The 19,462-nt window shown below is 41.2% G+C and overlaps 1 protein-coding gene across 4 annotated transcripts; it reads right to left on the reverse strand.

Moving 5' to 3' along the window:
* Positions 1-2,957: 2,957 nt before the first annotated feature.
* On the reverse strand, positions 2,958-18,735 carry grhl1 (grainyhead-like transcription factor 1). 4 transcript variants are annotated; one of them, XM_080871872.1, is made up of 16 exons: positions 18,563-18,735; positions 16,273-16,462; positions 15,924-15,997; positions 15,293-15,426; positions 14,956-15,188; positions 14,240-14,322; positions 13,805-13,958; positions 13,366-13,477; positions 12,881-12,975; positions 10,013-10,256; positions 9,416-9,543; positions 7,743-7,771; positions 7,458-7,543; positions 5,947-6,032; positions 5,479-5,543; positions 2,958-4,249 (listed from the first exon to the last, which is right to left on the reverse strand). In XM_080871872.1, exons 1-16 carry the CDS (start codon positions 18,580-18,582, stop codon positions 4,135-4,137), a joined length of 1,848 nt encoding a protein of 615 aa, XP_080727998.1. In that variant the 5' UTR covers positions 18,583-18,735; the 3' UTR covers positions 2,958-4,134. The 4 variants fall into 4 exon arrangements, with proteins under 4 accessions (XP_080727998.1, XP_080727997.1, XP_080728000.1 ...); XM_080871871.1 differs by having other exon boundaries at positions 16,273-16,465; positions 18,563-18,734; XM_080871874.1 differs by lacking the exon at positions 18,563-18,735 and adding an exon at positions 18,283-18,556.
* Positions 18,736-19,462: the final 727 nt, after the last annotated feature.

Below are 19,462 nucleotides of genomic sequence, written 5' to 3' on the forward strand. Positions count from 1 at the left end.
AGCCATAAAAAAGTTTCATCATGTGTAATAGTAGAGTTTTTTTCTAATCTATTCTCTTGCAGAATGAGAAAGTAAAAGACAACAGATGGTGGAAGACACTTGAAGGCATCGCAGTGTGGCAACATGGCAACATGGCAACACTGGCGAGGCTGGTTGGTTAAATTCTAACTGAGTGCTTTCTCCTCTTTATAACTGCACAACTGAACCATAAGAGAGCCCCCTCTTTTATGATCATATGTTTAAAGGGATCAGATTGCTTCTGTAGCCACAAATGGTAGTACTGCATGAGTCTACCTACTTACTGACAGCTGTAAGCAGGGCCAGGTGGGTAACTTTGGTGAGACAAAACTGGAGGTTAGAGCAGGTAGCTACTAATTTGCAGGTTTTTGTTTTGGATCCCTGTTTAGATGCTGAAATGTCTGCTTTTGTACATGACCACTAATAAAAATAGACAGACTAAACAACTAAGTTCAATAAGCATGACCTGCATTCACTGGTCTGTCTGCTTTCCCAGGTGTTTGGCTATTCTTTACATAACTTTCCCACACTATAAAACTCAATGCTGACATCATGGCTCTAGTCCAATCATCTTTCTGACCTCCTTCTTTAAGCCAATCAGCCTTCACTCTCAACCTAAATCACACTGCTAATCTCTCATTCTCTCTTGCAGATTCCTTCGTGCAACTTGCCTCCTCTCCATCTCCGCCTTACCCAAATCACTCCATCCAAGCCTCCATGTTATCTTCTCCACCACCAGCTTCTAGACTCTGGGGAGCGGGGTGAGGGGGTTGTTTGCCCTAAATTCTATTAATGCTGGGTGTCTATTCAGTAGTGATGGACCATCCAAGCTTAATCACTAGATAATAAATTCTGTATATCAATAAATCATGTTCAGCTCCTTCTTATGATCTTTCCTTATTGAACTAATATTAAGAACATTAATTTGCTCCAAAACACACCGATAGAAGCTGTAAGATTGTCTCCACAGACAGGAACAGCAGGAATCAACATCTGCATCTATTGATAACAGGATAGAGAGAAAGACGTTCTCCAAAAGCTGTGCAGCTGATTATAAATGCAGTTATAATTAATGCTGTTATAGCAAGCTGTAGGCTGTTCGCCCAGTTAGAAAGGGTATTTCTGTTTTCTGTGATGTTTTTTTTTATTGGCTGAAGAAAAAGAAAAATATTCCTGTTTGGTTTTGGTTGGTTTGGGTGGGCCAGACAACTTGCTTGCCTGGCAAGATTCAGTAAAACAACCTCCAGGGCTGGAAAATGAAGCAAATGCAAAAGTACCAAAACAAAAAAACTGCCATTAATCTGACCAAGGCAGCTTGAGGTCTATGGACTCAGTGGTCTTTATCAAGAAACGACTAAAAACAATTTTTTTTAGACTTGTGTTTAGTTAACTCTTTTTTCCCCATTTTTAAAAAAATACTCTGTTATTTTCTGGAGGAGCATTTTGTGATCTTAGTCTTGAAAAGTGATATATTTCAATAAGGAGAACTCATTAGAAGGAAATGAACATGATTTATTGATGTAAAGAATTCAGTTTGAGGTATTTGGCGGTTAGACCCCAACGGCCCATCATAGTGGTGATAGGGTTTAGAGCAGGACCCTCCCAGAGTCTAGACGCTGATGGTGTAGATGAAGATGGAGGCTTGAATGGAGTGAAGAGAGGCAGTGATGGAGAAAAGGTGGGCTGCATGAAGTCGAGTGCAAGGAAGAATGACAGCTGTGCAGGGAGATTTAAAGTTTTAAAGTCAAAGCTGGCCTGAAGAAGGCCAGCAGAATGCTCACTGGACTAGACCCGTGATGTCACAATTGGCTTGGCAGCGTGGGAAAGTGGAAATGGTGCAAAGCTTAGATTACCTGCCCACAAAGGTTGATTCTGTTCATCTGGATGTAGCGTTTTTTAGTGGGAGAAACGATTCGTTACTCATCCAAGTGACTTCTTCAGTCTCAGCTGACTGCAGGTTTCCCCAATCTTATAAACAGTACATTTGCATAATGAATGAAACTAGCACCACTGAGGGAACAATGGGCTGGGAGGTCATTAATATGCAAATTCTCATGATCATTGATTAACAACCACTGATCAAAGATCATTGATCAAAGACCACTGATTAATGGCCATGACTACCATTCACAGAGAGTTGGGGAATGGCTGATGTACACATCCTGGACAGGGAGGAATGCTGGTTTGAGCGCGGAGTCAAGGAGGCAATTTACATGAAAAGGAAAAGACCATCTCTGAATTGAGGAGGGGGCCTAAGGGTACGTCTTTTGCCATCTTACAATTCTGCATTTTTACACTTTCTAAATCACCAAGTTAATACATGCACAATTCTGTGATGCACACTTTGTACTTAATTCAGTGATTTTAGTAATTTACAACTTGACAAGTTGCACATATAAAACATATTCTCACTTACACTTAAAACATGTTTGAAATAAAAGAATCGGTGAAAATGAATCAGTGAAATGTAATGTTTCCAAATGATTTTAAACCGAAACATGAAGGATAACCTGCCTCCGATCAGGTTTGATATAGCTCATTAAGTCATTATAATCGCTTCGTAGTACACCGCTCTGGGTGGTAAACTTTATTTTTAAAGCGTGGGTACTGTGTTTTTCTACATTTTTACAAAAATGAGTAATTTAAATGTTAATTGTAGCATTAATGTATCAAATTTCAGGACCTAGCGCAATCAAAGCATGCCAGCTACTGTATGTGGAAATTTGTGGCCAGGTTTCCGACAGAGAAGCTTCTCTGCACCAGGCTATCCTGTCATGCCCACTTCCTGTCTGCAGGGTTGGAGTTGATGCCCAGACATCTGCTCCTGTGGACCGACAGTTAATCTCTGCCACAGCCCAACAGATCAACCACCATCATATCTGATATTTAATAAAAAACATCTTATTAGAAGAAAGAAAAAAAGTCTTACACAACCAAAACAGCAGCTACAGCAGAGCTTTTATTAGGGAACAAAAACAACAAAAAGATGTTAACTTTGTGTTCCTGAACGTGTAATTTTTGAATAACTTCATATAAAAAGAAAAAAACAACAACATTATATTATGATGAAATAGAAATCTATATATGGTTAAAAAACAATGACCCACATCCATTCTCTTAATAAATATATACACAATAAGTACTGAGATACAAAAGAGAGATCATTTAGATCCCTTTTTTCTTTTTGCTATGTACAAATAAAAAAACAACAACATGATTTCTATAGTGTATGTTATGGCAATTGATGAGATTTGTTTTCTGAATCATCATATTGCACTTCCAGGACAGCCATTACAGACTGTGCTAGATATTAATTGACCTATTTTTACAGCATTTGTGAATCTACTCTAGAGGAAAAGGGTAGTTCTGTTTTTGCAATATTATCAACATATTTAGTGACCATTTAATACTTACAGAGGAGACCATTATTTAAATTGATCTGAGAAAAAGCATTTTTTAATGGCACCTAAAAAAAATCTTCTAGGCTAAAAAAAAAATACATTTACAATATTCTACCAAATTATATGATGGTTTTACACACTAAATACTGCCACGTTTTGTTTAGTATTAATACACTGAACCTCTGGAGCTTCATCAACAATTCAAGGGCATTTTACTACGAATTTCTGGGCGCTAAACTTTGCAGATCATCAGCGCTGTGGCTTTAGAATGGGAAAGATAATCTCTTTCTTCTGATGAATGAATGAACTCTGCTGCTTTGTATAGCATGAGGTATAGCAGCACTTCAACTGCTCTGCAAGCCTGAGCAAAATATACAAAAGCAGGCACTGACATTTGAGGCTCAGCTCATATTCTCACTAAATACAAAAGTGTCATGTCAGTGTCAAATATGTCCTCACTTGTTAATTCTTATGCACAAACAAACAGCTTTATAATGATCAAAATGTATAACTTACATCTCTAACCAGTATCCGTTAAGAGCTATGGCTTTTAAAAAAAGGAAACAAACAAACAAAAAAACATCTGTTGAACGCTAATACAACACGCAGACAACATGAATGACAGGTCCATAATCACTGCATAGCCAGAAGTGTAAACTTGACGGCTCCATTTGTCCTCAGCCCCTCTTTTCAGGGTAATCTATCACATCTCCAATCAGATTTCAGTGAGGGTGAGTTTGTACAAGCCGCCCAACTCCTCCGTGGAGATCTGGAAGGTGTCTTCGTTGGAGTAGTGTTTGATGATGTTGTCATCCATGTGGACTAGAATGCTGTCAAAATGACAAAATAGTGTGTTGAAGTAAAATATTTTAAAATGTTTTTTTAATATTATGAATTATTGTGACATATATGTAATTTTGCAGTGGTACATATTCATATGAATCATAGCCAAAGTTTTAAATACGTCAGTGTATCCACAAATAATCCATATGAGCCAAAAACATGGGCTTCAATATGATCCAAACAAATCATTTCAGACAGCTTTTTCTACTCTTAGCTCTGTATGACATCAGTGACAGGGGAAATACTTAATATGGTCATTTAGGCTTAGTAACCCCTCCCACCTACTTTCTTTCAAAGAGAAGACAGCTGTTTTTTAAGGGAGGTGAAAAGACTGATTTTTTGCTTCACATAATGGCCCAGTATACAATAAATACACTTATTTTGAACTGTGACTCATGCAAAGCTACTCTAATGGAGTTCAAGAATAAAGACACGGAGCTGGAAAGGGGCATATTAGAAAGCATTAAGTTTGGGTGCGTGCAGGACTAACCATGCCAGAGCCACCAGCTGGTTAGCTTAGCATAAACACTTTCTCCCATTATATAAGTGTAATTCTTGTAAGGCATGTGCGTATTTCCTCCCAGGTCGTGATTACCTCATCTGCATGTGCTAATTGCTGATTGGTCAATTAATCCCCAAGTTTACCGTTACTTTATGTGTGAGGAGAACCTGTTGTGATTTAATTATAATAGTGCTGTCAGCATTAATATTGTTAAAATGACGTTAATGCGAGTTAGCGTGGATCGCCCCGTGCTGCACGGCGTCAACACATTAACGAGCTAACCGCAGTAACGTGTTGACGCCGTGCAGCCCAATGCACGGGGCGATCCGCGCTAACTCGCTGACAGAGATTTACTGCATTAGTGCGGTTGTGGCGTTAACGTCATTTTAACAAGATTAACGCTGACAGCACTAAATTATATATATTATTATAATATAAATATATTTTGTTATAATTTATATGATATAATATATATAAAATAATTTGATGTAAAGGGGAAAAACCAATCATTAGTCTAGAAATACAATGGAAAAATATGATTGGTTATAACTAAATGATCTATTTCATCTGCAGGTGAAACAGTTCAGTAAAGCACCAAGAAATATAGAAATACACTTTATGAATTTTGTATTCATTTGTTCATGGATAACAGATTTCCTCCTTCACAAAGTTTCAAACATAGTGTGGAAATGTGATAAACATGTATACACTCACCCTTTCTTGCACTTCTTGTAGACCTTTCCAACCTTATCATAAGGCAGTTCATACTTCTCCGAAATCTGGTTGGAAAAAACAAAACAAACACAAATTTGTGTTAAGAGAAATACAGAACACCTCTACTACCTGTTATCTCACCCACTCCACATAAGTACTCTATTACTAATATCCATGACCTTCACACTCTTTTTCATCTTTTTAAACTTGATGACCCCTGAAGTACCCATTCCACTTTTTTCCCAGGACATTTCCACGTTCCATGTCTTTTCTAAATCTTTTCCCCTAACCCTCCCCTCCATTAACACCTTTTGTCCCCTGTGCAATTCTAAAAAACACATTTTTATTTTTTCCCCAATCACTACTTTGCACGATTCCTGTGTTAGTGGCTCAGCAAAGCTTAGATGATGCAAGAAACTGTTCTTTAGTACAATCCATAGCTAGTTCGGTGAACTGAGGACAACTTACAGCTTCCACCAGGCCTTTCAGCGTGGGATTCTTCAGCATGAGGGCATCAAACACCTCGTCTGTTTCCTTGCGCACGTACAGCAGGACTGTGTGGTGAAAAAAGAGAGAGGAGGCAAGCAGGCGTCAAAGAAAAGCATGCACGCTCATGGACTGAACACAAACACAAATTCAACCTCAGACAAATGTCAGCGGCAGTCATAAAAGGGTTTATCTGCGTCAGACCAGACTGCTTTACTGATGCTTTGGTACATTTGTGTGGGTTTGAGGATTTGAGGTTTTACCACATCTCCAAAGGACTTTCAGAGTGGTGAAGCTGCATGCATATATGTACACATATGCCTTGAGCCATTAATACATTTGCAGCTATACTATATATAACACTGCAAGCCATCTCTTTGCTAGACTGCAGAAGAACATGCAGAGATCTCAGATAGAGCGCTCCTAGAAGGTTCACTGATACTACACTAGATCTGGTTCCAACAGATTTTTAAGACAATTAAAAAATAATACAGTTTGCTGCTGTAATCTGAGTATGTGGCTAATTTATCTACTTCTTTATGTGGACTAAAAACAAACAAGACAGGGGAAACTGAGAGATGCTTTTATGATGACACAAGCCAGATTTACACATTTACACTGAAGTAGCCAAACATAATGACAGATTTCAGTTTGAGGAGCCTGCACAGGAGCTGACTGACTACTCTCTACGTCACTGAGACGTCAACAAGTTCCCAAAGCTTACAGTTTTACAACAAGGAAAAACATGACTGGTAGTAAACCTTGCCACAACAGTAAGCCAGTACAGAAGGGTTTGTACCACTTGCAGTGTTACAGCACCTTCTAAATGTAGTTACTTCCACTTTTCTGCCTTGTGTCCCCTTGAAATGAAGCAGCATGTTTAAAGACCACAGAAGAGAAAAAAAGTGTCCAGTTATTGATGAAATTATTTTGAAAAAACATGCAATCGGTGACTCCTTCCTCCCCTCTCTGTGGTTAACATCATTCCGCAAGAATGTATTTAACAAGGTCGAGTGTGGCTTTGTGAAGGTACGAGAGGTGTATTTGTGCAGAAGCACTTTGAAGCAGGCCTGAATGTTTAAAACATTCCTCCCTAAGCTACAAAATATTTCAAAACATGCATTTACAGATTTGTAATGTATTGAAAATTGTAGTGTCTATGAATGGGATAGGTGGTGAAGGGCAAATGCTTGTTTGCATAGATGTCTGCATGCACGCAGTGATCTGTGGTATTTCGTTGGGTCAGTGGAGGGCTGGGGCACGTGTATATGTTGGAAGACTTGGAATTATCACATGGCCCAGAGAGAGAGCGAGAGCGAGGGAGAGTGTGTGTGTTTGTGTGTATGTATGTGTGGAGCTACAGGCGCTGACCACAGCAAACACAGACGGACACGCACGCACACGCAGCCGCACAGGGGAGCATCACTCAAAGGCTGCTGATTAGAACATGAGCAGTGTGGACATTGCACTACAGCAGCAAACACACGTAGTACCTTTCTTTGCTTCCTCCACTCTCGGCAGCTTGTTTTGGGGTGAACCGAACTCATCGTCACTGAAGGGTAATCTCTTCATGCCCGAGCTGTGGTTGAAACACACACGCACACAAACAGCTGCTTAAATGGTCTCAACAACCGGCTGACAGGCCATAAAGCACGAGCACAGACAAAAAAGCTCACGTACATTTCCTAGAAACCGCAACCCTGTATGCATTTTACCGGGAAGTGTCAAAGGTCACGGCAATTCAAAGCTACCATGAAGCAAATGTGAAGTGAACTCACCTGTCTTCTCCATCATCTGTGGAGAAGGGCTGCAAAACAGAGAAAAATAAGAATTTCACTCAAATGCAACATAAAGGTTACAAACTACATACAGCATCTCACAATACATTTTATTTGCCTTATAGTTAATTGTTATCAAATATTTATGATGATTTGTTAAAATATATCCAAAAACGTTTTTAACCAATTTCCTGCAGTTGTAACTTTTCACGTAACTCTTCATGGTAGTGGCTAAATCAGTCAACTAGGCCAAAGGTAAAGTCAACAGCCGAGTCCAAATAGTTTCCTGTGTTGCCCCATTTATTCTTCCTTTATCACTGAGAATTGGAACTGGTCAACATAAACCAGTCTGTACAGCTGTGGACGGTGAAGTGCAGGTCGGGTGGACTGACAGGACTCACTGGTATCTTGTGGCTCACGCAACTGCACTCCTTTTTTATCTTGTTAGCGCTCGTGTTAAATACCAAATATCGATTAGTGTCATTATTTATCTATCACCCAATTGAATAAATTTGACTGCAAAATGTGAGAATAAAGTAGAACTTGTCCATTTAGTCTCAAACACATCAACTTAATGCCTTCAGATTGCAGGCTCTTAATAAATATTAGAGTTTTTTTATCATATGAAACAAAGTAAAAAAGCAGATCCTCTGATTTAAAATGATCCAACTCTTTTTTTTTTGTAATTCCTGGAAGGCTGTTGTTTTTCTAGCCTTTCGCCCTTTGACTGTATCGATTACAGGCATTGCTGTGAATAGATTTTCTATTCTGAGAGGAACATCAGCAAACCCGTTGGTTATCAAAAACTGATAGCGAGGCTGCAGAGAGTTCGGTCAGGTTCAATGTCAATGGCATCCCCAAAAATAACCAACCTCCTGTCTCTTCCTCTGCTTTCCTGGTATTAATGTAAACGTCACATGCATGAGAGAAGGGGGAGGGGGTGGGGGGGTGGGTGGGGGGGTGTTGGTGTCCTACTTGCATCATTTACCAACAGGGGGCAGTCAAAGCTCACACCTAGTGGAATTTCTCAAAAACAGTATCCTTTGCCCGGTAAACTCATGTGAGCACGTCAGGTGTGCATGCTTCGCCGTGTGGCGTGCTCATCTTGAAAGTGCCATGTGACGTGTTCACTGTGGCAGAGCTCAGAGTCCAGTTCTAAAGAAGAGGCGCTCCTTCCGTTTAAAACTCATAAAAAAGCCAGATAACCTGCAGAGTTCAGGTAAACTCCTGTATCTCTCCTCATCCTCTGCAACATGTTTCCACAAACCGACAGGAAAACTGCACTCCTCTCTCCCTGTGCACCAAGACTATTTTTTGCTCTGAGCATATGAACACATAAATCAAGGTGGTTGTATGCCGGTTTGTTTTGAGTCACTGGTAAATGAATCATGGTGTGAGTAACCAGTTTGAAACCTAGCTATCAGTATGTAGGACTTGTATCAAAGCTCAAAACCAGAACTCTCTGTTCTTGCCAACTAGCAAGCAGGCAGGTCACCTCAACTCAGCTGGCAGCCGAGTGGGCGGAAGCTGAAAAACAAACTGTTTATGGACCACCTAAGATGCTATGAATGTTGCAACAGACACGTTCGTGCTTTGGGAATGGCAGGAAACATACAGTTTTCAGTGGTGGCCTAAAAAAAAAAAAAAGTTTTGCGGCTTTGATCGGCACTCACATGACGTTGGAAGGTGGAGAAGTGAATGTCGGGAATGAAGAGGACAGGCTGGGTCTCGAGATCAGTCATCATCTTAAAGATGGTCACATCGTTACGTTTCTGGAGCATTGGTACTTTCATGTCTGCAACTTTGAGGGGAAGACAGCAGGAAGCAATTTAATATTCATGCAGTAGGATGAAGTCAAACATAACACGACATGAGTGAAACAAGGTTTGATTGAATACATGTTTGCTGAAAGTTATCCAGCAAATGCAGAGGAAAACCTCCTGGACACATGAGGACCACATTTACTCTTGTCTTTGCTCTATTCTGGTTTCCAGTATTAGAGTGTAGTTATAGTGAAGTTGTAGCGTAGGTCTTCAAAATAAAAATGTTTAGCTGAAGCAAGCTGAAACATGCTGCAGAGCTCAGAGGAACTACAGCTGCAGGGGGTAAACACACTAAGGGGATGTTTTCATCTACATACAGGAAATCATTTTAACAAATACACGTGTCAGGGCGACTTGAAATGAAAATTGATCGTACTGTGGAAGCCTCTGGTCATTTTAGTAATGATATGTTGTAGCTGATTATCCTAAAACTTAAGAGCAACTTACAAGCCAGCCCAGAGTTTAGGTCGACAGCTTTCCCTTTCCTGCGGGACTGTTTCCTCTCCTCATCTCGGATCTTCCTCTCGGCGCCTTTGTCACAGAAGACTTTGATCTGGCAGTAGGCACGGTGGATGGGCTTGTTGCTGCGGTTGTTGTAACTGTAAGTGTCGATCTGCAGATTCAGGGGAAGACCCTTCACCCCTTTCTGAGAGGAGAAGTCTGTGCTCAGACAGTTGACGGAGATGAAGATCTGTGAGGGGAGGAGAGAGGAAGAAAGTTGAGGACCGAAGCAGACTAATGTACAACTTTAAACTTAAAAGTTTGTTTATTAAAGTAGAAACTGCTTCTTAATCATGAAGCCAATGCGATGACGTTTAACTTTCAGGAAGGCCTTGATGCAGCAGGTATCTCATAGTCAGGCCTCACATGCTTTCAGTGTCTTTTGCTGGCCTCTTTTGGTGGGCTTTAGTAATTACATGCTCATTTTACTTTCCTTTGTCCTGGTTATTTGCTTTGAAAACACACTCTAACTGTGTTAACACAACACACAATCAAGACAGGTTTAAAAATACCACATAGAAAAGTCTCAAGGGGAAAGTGCTTAACAAATTTATTAGATCACCACCAAATGTAAGGTTTCTGCCACACGTGTGCGTTTTCTTGTCTATATATATAATTTGCTGTTTTACAAAAGAGCAGAACAATAGTAAAGTAAGTCATTATTATGCTCGAGTTATTTCTGACTTCTCAGAGAAGTCCAGTGTTGAAATTTGGCTATAACCACCTGAACTATGTTCAGTGAATTTGATAGATTTTAGTTTGAATTGATTTAATTAATTTGTTAAGCAGTGTACAAATAAATATAGCCTTTGTCGTTCATTTGGTGTATTCCACAAATGAAGACATTTAACAGTCTTTAATGGTCCTTAATGGTCAACAACTATATTTTAAATGTTAAGGAAAAAGTCTGTTTGGAGCAGAAACATTTTATACATCATTTTATATCCATAAAACCTAATTGGGGACAATAATTAATAATTAATTAAAAAATTCACACACACTAAAGGAATACCAGGTGTTACTTTGAATCCAAATCATTCAATATAATGTCTTATAGTATTTAAAATGTAACCAGTTTAGTATTACGAGTAATGGAAGTCATGGAAATCATATGATAAAACTGCACTTAATAAATCGATGAACTCGACTTGATAACAAAAGTACTTTAAAGAGAACTGATGCAGCGTCACAAGCTTTTCCATAGAGCATGTTACTGTGGATGATCTAATACTCTTTCTTCCTTTTTTGAGCTGTTTCAATCAATAACAACCACACACATGCAGACAGTTTGGATGTTGGTGCTGTTTTGATGTAAATATACTAAAACAATATGATTTGCAACCTTGATTTGATATAGTAAAGCCTTACATAACTTTTGCCTTTGTTCCTCATCTTATAACCTTTATTACCTCCATCATCACAGGACTATATAAGGGTTACATATACAGTACACTTTGATATATGCACATATACTGCTATGCATTCAGCCCAAGGGCAAACCACACACATACAGGTACTTCCTCTAACGGACTTCTCACCTTAACACACACCAAGTTTAACTAACACAACCAAATGATTAAACTCCTAATTATATCCTGAAATCCCATCAGCATGTAAATTGACCTCACTTCCCAAGGTCAGAAACCCAAACTGATCCTCTCAGACATCCATCCAAAGACACACACGCCAAACACCTTCATCTGTAACCAAACACCTCGCTGATGAGATGCTCAAACAATGTGGCTGGGCGGTTATACAAATGGTGAAGTAACAAAAACACACAAGGATGAACATCCTATGAATGCATGCCACAAGTCATGAGACAGTTAGACCCACATCCTGGTATGCAAGCGTGAGTGTGTGTATAAGTGTGTGTGTGCTTAGGAAGGTCTGTTCATGTGACTTTATTTATCCAAAGTGTAGCCTAAAGAAAAGTACGCCGGTGATGAGCGGCAGCGCCGTGTTGTCTCTTTGTCTGTTTGCCACCTTGTCAGTAGTCTTCCATCTCAGGCCGAGAGCAGAGCAGAGCCACAGGGCAGCACGAGGGTTGGGAACAAAGAAATAAACAATCATGAGTGGAGACGAGGACAGGAGCTCCTCCTTTCTGACGGATTTTGTTTGACAACTGTTCCATCTGGTCACCTCCCTTCCCAATGAGTTTCCTCATTCCTGCACTCTTTGTTTCTCATGTCCAAAAATACCTAAACATGCGACATCACAATAAGGGTGACAGGCAGGTTGGACCAGTCAAGAATATAAGAACAGAGTGTAGGAATAACTCTCTCTTTCACACACACTCACACACACACCTACACCTCTGTGTTTTTACACAACCTGAGTAACCACACAGGAGAGGAGTGACTGCGACATGACCGCATCCTCACTCTTCTTTTTTAAAACCACTAATTATATTTAACAACTGTTTTTGGGGGGATCAAAGTGAGCAAAGGGGATGACGATCACCCATAAAGGGGACTCGGCACCTGACACTGTCATTCAGGCACGGGGCCTTAACAAACAAAAAGAAAAGGAGGACTATTTTTAGGTGTCTAAGTTTGTTGTTGTTAAAAGGTCAAGCCTCATATTTAAACGTTCAAGACCAGGAAGTACGCGGAAGCCTCGGATCACCGGTGATCCTGAGAACCAAACACTGTTCTTGTTTTGACAGGAACACTGAAGTGCAAACAGTGAACTGTCATGTTTGGACTTGGTTCAAGAAACAACCGTGTCAGAGATGTCAGTGGGGGTGTCAGGCAGCCGTGTACCTGTGAAGGTGTGGATGTGGGTGTGGATGCGTTAAGTCCACTGACTTACTTTGGCCTCCTCGTTTGTGTCCCAGGTGAAGGAAATGGCGTTATATGAAATCTCCTCAATGTTGCCGATGGTGTTGAAGCTCTCCTTGTAGTCAGCTGGAGCAACAGATGTTGGTTATTAATAAATGATGTATTGAAAGCATATTAACTGCTTTATGCCGAGTAAAAAAGAAATTAGCCCATTTAAATAAATCTAAATAAATGATAAAAAACAAACCGGAAAAAGTAAGAAAGGTAAGGTAACTTCAACATATGCTGAGATTTATGAAAGTTACAGACTAACAGTAATCCATCAAAAGCAAAATGAGCTGTCACAATCAAAGAACACACCTTTTCCTGCTAAGCTGTGCCTACAAACAGCTGCTTGAGTTTGCAGACAGATGAGGATTAGCGTGTCCGCTATGTCTCCGCACTCAAACTGGTCGGTTTGGTTTGTTTTATTTCACGATGTGGTTTATTATGAAAACATCGTTTTTCAGAACTTACCGATGTCGAGGCACCTCTGTTTAGCCGTGTGCTGTCTGGAGTGCCAGTATTTCCAGTGTTTTAGCTGGTCGTCTCTGCACTTCTCCTCTCCAAACACAACCATCACCACGCTCTGAGGAAAAAAAATAAAGCACAGTGATACCTTAATATGACTGTCAATAATCAGATTTTGCAATACACTTTCTCCTGTCTTCCTCCCTTCATCCCCAACCGGTCATGACAGATGGTTGCCCCACACTGAGGTTTCTTCCTGTTAAAACTGAGTTTTTCCTTCCCACTGTCGCCAAGTCCTTTGGGTTTCTCTGTATTTTGTAGGGTCTTTACTTTACAATATAAGGGACTTGAGACAAATGTAGTTGTCATTTTTATATGAATAAAACTGAATTGATCTGAAATGAATTATATGTCATTTCCTGGTTTTTTAAGTGCTCTTTCTTACCCTGACTTTGGTGATGGGTTGCTGCAGGCCTTTGTTGTCAATCTCCCTGAGGGTGATGGGGTAAAACTGGCCCTTGTTGAGGTACGTCATTGTCCCGTCACCTGTCTTCTGACGCAGAGATTTGGATGCCTCGAGAGTGTACTCAAAATTATTCCTGAGACACACAAAAATAAGGGTCAAATCTAGTGAATACCATAAACAACAGCACGCTGCGTTTAAAAAAAATCCCTTCTGTAAACAAATCCGAGGAGACGAATGAAACAGCAGAGTAACACCTAGCGGGCTTTAAATATGTGCAGACACTTGTGAGACACACAGACGGGAGTCTGGTGTCTCCCCTGTGACTGAGATGAATGAAGCCATTCTGCTGTGCCGTGTCAAAAGCTGAATGGCGGTGTGGAAGTTGGACGGTGGGCCGGCGGCAGGGCGACTTACCCCGGCACGGTGTCAAACTGAGTGTAGTCCTCGGGCGTCATGGAGGTCATCCGAAACTGGAGATCTCCTGGGAGGGAAAACACCTGAAGCGCAAAAAAGGAAAACAGAATCAAGCAAAGCATGGGAACAGGAAATACAACAGCTGCTTTGCATAAATTTTAGATGATTTTCTTCAACTAGCAAACTGTGTAAGCAACTAGATGAACACTGTGTTTCATTCTAGTCATTTATTAGGCTAGGCTTTCTCTCATCAGGTATAACAGTTTGTTTTGGTGTTTTTTATTCCCCTTCATTTTGGTTTTTGTTTAAAAAAAATGGCTCTGCGGCCACCTCCACCCCCTCCTGTACAGGGGTTTTGTTGGCTTTTCTGAGGTAATTCCCCTCCAGGTTAAAAAGAGAAAGAGGAGAGAGAAAGGGCTTTGGCTATTGTAGGAGAAAAGTACAGCACTTTATTGTGTTGGTGAGACAATGGCATAATAACACACTGGCCACTATTTTGGCATGTTCAAATAAAACCAGGGAAGGTTGAGCCCACCGCTGGCTCCATGGGATCGGGTGAATATCCTATTGTCTGATGGGAGAGATCTGAGAGGGGAGAGGAGAGGAACGCGAAGGAGAAGGAGGAGGTGGGGTGGAGGGGGTGCTGGGAGAGCATTGGCAGGGTTTTGACGGGGGGGGGGGGGGGGGGGGGGGGGGGGGGGCATCGAAACACTCACTTCCTGGGAACCATCCTTAAAGCTCTCGGGAAAGGTGGAGTCAGGGGGCGTACGAGCCTGGGTGCCAGGGCTGAAATGGACCGCGTTGTGGGTGAGCTGGCGGTCAAAGACGCCCACGTGGCTCTCCGTTTCGCTGCAGTTGTTTGGCACAGTCACCGAGAAGCCGTGAGTGGGCACCTCTGTCTTGATAGTCTGGTTTGGCACGGTGGCAATGGAAACTGTGACAGTAGTATCTGAACAAACAAAACAAAGCAAAAAAACCCAAAACAGTTAACTGATCATCAGGTTTCTAAATTTTTCTGTTTTTTTCTGTTTGTGTTGCTGAATCAGAGCAGACCTGGTGAAGAAAAGTGGGCTCTCTTGTCTGGGCCCAGCTGAAGAATATTGAAGGGAGGCTTGAGCACCGGGATCCTGTTTTCCATACTGGCTTCCTGGAGTTGGACTATGGAGTGTCCGGCCTGGATCTGGTGCCTGTGACGAAGTAGAAGTGCACATAAATTTTAGATCTCCAATACAATACATCATTGCTTTGATAAACCTTGAAACAATGGGTTATTTATATGATATGTTTTTCTGCTTCTCCCTTTTCTCAGTCCTGGGTTTCACCTTTGGTGTTGCCATGCCTGAGAACTGATTAACGACCCATTGATAACACAAAGGAATTTGTACACCGGACATTTTCCTTCCTTTTTTGAGAATTTAAAGTTGTCTTCTATGACACTCGGAGCAGCTATTTTAGTACGCCTGACTAAAGCAGCAAAAGAAATCCTAATGTCAATAATCATTTTTCCTTGCTGCTCTGGAGAAAACAGGTACACTCCTGAGAATAAATGTGCATACAGTTTTTAAATAGAATTTAAAAATCATATCACAAGAGCTTGAATCGCTCTCTTGTTTTCTGCTGTTGCCCTCTGCTGTGCTTTTATTTTTAAAGGGGGAGGTGGTACGCGGAGAGGACTGCCGCTTACCTTTTGTTGGGATCCACATCAGAGACCAGTGTGTCTGTCTTGGGCTGGTGTATTGTTCTCTTTTCCCTGGGCACCTGTATATGAGAGTAAACACAGCCGCTCAGCGTCTGACCACATCACATCTACCAGACTGGGTCATCCTGCTGTTTGTACTCATAGTTAGATCATTTACATGACATAATGTAGACTCTGTCTCACAGATGTTACTTAATGATCAGATGTCACTAAGGGTGAGGATCACAGAGGGAAAGTTTGCAAGAACCTGGCAACTATTCCTCCAGTATGTGATTTTGCACTACTCTTCATAGAAGGAGGGGAGAAACTATTCCTGCTGAGCTTTTCCTGATACCTTATAGTAGTCGTAGAGCAGACCCAGAGCTGCGGCACTATCCTCGTCTCCATTTATGCTCATCATCGCCTTGGTGGCAGCTGTCAGCGGGTTCTCCAGAAAAGATTTCCAGGCTTCATCCTCTGTGGTGAAAGAGCGACGCTGGCCGCCATAACCCGGCTCGTTCTGGAGAACCAGGACCGCACGTTTACTGCTAAAAGGGGGAGAGTGTGTGCTTTAGTTACCGCATACAAAGCAGTTAATGACATGAAATAAAAGCCATGGATGTGCGCAGCAAAAGGGAAGAGCCGTCCATACTAGAAGGGATTCATCTCCTGTTATGGACTTATTTTCCACACTAACTCCACATAAGCTCTCCAGACCGGGACCTGAAATCTCAGTGTCGCTCAAAACAGACAAACAGGTTATAAGAGCGAGAGATCACCCATGTAGATGTTTTTTTTTTATCTGCAGGACCAGTTGGTCAGGCTTTTCGAGGATTGTGCAACAAATCTCTGCCGCTGAACCACAGAGGCAGAAGGTGTATCGAGAAAAAGATGCTCTACAGGATCGTCCAGTGTAACGACTCTAGTTCGGGGATCACTCATTGGTTGAGAAGCCGCCCGCATGTGACGCATCTGACCCGGCTGCATTCCTGCGCTGTGCTTGCAAACGAACTTGTTTGTGACAAATAATCATGAGATTTTAACGCTCAGTCGCCGCCTGCCTCGCGCTCCTTCTCTTCCTCTTCAAAATTCAACATCGCCTTGGTATGCTGTGCACAGTGTGCAACCTTAAGCTATTTGAACCTGGGTGCATTACATTTAAAGTAAAACAAAAACGCCTCTGCGTGTACGAAACGGCTGATGATGAGCCTGCGACGTTTGCACTGAAGTCACCTGTTTACAGTAAATTTTAATGTTTACACAGCTTCTGTTTGCTGAGACGCGTTAAGCCCCAGTCAGAGTAAAGTCATTAATGGAGCTCTTGTTATTAAAGTTTCATCCACAAACTTCGGAAACCGCATATATCCCCTCTTCAGCCATCCTGCAACCACATCCAACAAAGTAATTATTATAAAGTGTGAACGGACTGGATCAGTTTCCATGTTGAGTATCTACAACAAATACAACTTTTTTGTCTCCCAGTGGTCAGAGAAAGTGATAATTAGTAACCCTATATCTAAACGCAACCTGATATAATCCATTATGTGTTGGCTATAAAAAAAAATATCTAAGGTAAGGCAATATAAGCCATTATTTACTAAAACAATGAAGAGTCTGATTGCTGATCAGGCAAAAATTACACTGAGATGTCAAGAAATAAAGTGAGTAAGGCAGCATGAGTCCAGACTTCTGTCACTTTAATGTACAGGAGCAGTAAAAAAAAAAAATAACACTACTTTTTTGGACATTTAGAGAAAAGAGCTTTAATCCCTCATTTTAAATTAAAAAAACAAAACAAAACACACACAGCAGTGTAGAGTAAAATCCATGAAAACCTCAGATAGCCCTGTGCTCGCTTGTCTATGTTAGTCGTGGGGCCAACGCCTAGCAGGTGTACGATTTCACTCCCCTCAAATGTCTCCTTGTCACTGCCCTCAAACCCCCCCACACACAGAATACAGAATATATCTCAAACTAAACATTTATATATCTGAAAAACACTGATTTATTTTTATTATTTTATTATTTTAAGCTCTATCTTCCATTAAATCTCTTTTACACCTGTGCAGAGGCAGTTTTCCTTGGCTGACACCTTGCTGCCGGAGACTTGTGCCTATTCCTGAGCAAACATCATTTCTACTATCCACATAACAGTTAAAGCTTAAGGCAAAATCAAACAACCGCCCATCTCTACTCCGGGACGGCTCTTATTCCAACAGTCGCCTCCAGCTCGCACGACAGGTGGAGGTACACCTGTACAGGCTCGAACATGACAGGTGAAACGAGCGGAGTTACAACACCATGGGAAACTATGAGACTACACCAACTCCCCGCTTGGCAACCCGCTGTAACAGAGCACACTTACCCTTTTAAAAGGAGCTATAATGATCGTAGAATAGGCTCATGCTTATATGCGACACGAACATCAGGACACGATTTTGAGAAAAATACAGAAGGCTGCAGCTGCAGGTCACAGTGTGACCTCGGCTTTTGAAAAATCCGTCAGTGCAATGAATGTATTTGTTTAAAAAAATAAATTGCAAAAATAATCAGAAAATCCACAAAAGCAATTAAAGTCAGTATTACAAGCTTATAGTGTCAACATGCTCGTTGTGCGGGCTAACAGAGGAGTCAGGACAACTTACTTGTCATGCTCCTGTGACATCTCGGTCGGTCGAACTGGACTTTCTAGTTGGTACTGAAAATCCGATCCGTCTTCTTTACCACCCTGGAAAACTCCGCTGCTAACACTGGATAAGGGCCACGGCAACAAACAAGGTGTCCCCTCCTGAGAGAACGGGTTTTGTCGGCTTTTCTCGCTTTTTGGGGCAATGCTTAGAAATTAAGGCCGGTTTTACCTGTGACAAGGACGCGGATTGGATTACAGGTGGACGGGAGGCGGGGTCTTACTGTCAATTGCCCTTGCCGGGCTTGTGATTGGCTCACCTGATGGCCTACCTGCAGCTGTAGGGTGAGTTTGGAGAAAGCAGTGGTAAAACTGGGTTTTAAAAGCTGTGATTTTATCATATTGGAATATTAAATGAGAAATATATTCCCCCTACCCCTAAAAAAGGCCAGTGCAAAATTTATTGGGATGACTTAAAAATTAAAATGATTTACAAAAAAGAAAGAAAGAAAGTCTTTGATGATTACAGTCACTAAGGAAATATTCACTTATTTGTACACCTGCAGGCTTCATAGATGTCACTATGTGGGAGCTACTATGATGGAGATTATTGTGGCAGAAAGACCTGATTCACTTTACAAAGACATGAACAAGCGCGCTCTTTTAAAGTCTACACCGATAACTCCTGTATAACACGGTAATAAGACGTTTAGTAAACTAATAACGTAATTCACTGATAAATGATCAGCATGCTGTGGATTAGTGGAGACCTGTTTTTATGAGCATGAACTCAATTCAAAGGCGACAAATTAAAGGAGAACCCTCTGTCTCTGTATGGTGGCTCTGTGAGAGTTTTTTGATAACTTGGGTCTTCCTGGAAATCCTTTGCTATCCTACATGATGCTGTGGGAATTCTTTG

The sequence above is a fragment of the Rhamphochromis sp. 'chilingali' genome, assembly GCF_963969265.1.
Source record: "Rhamphochromis sp. 'chilingali' genome assembly, chromosome: 21".
NCBI lineage: Eukaryota > Metazoa > Chordata > Actinopteri > Cichliformes > Cichlidae > Rhamphochromis > Rhamphochromis sp. 'chilingali'.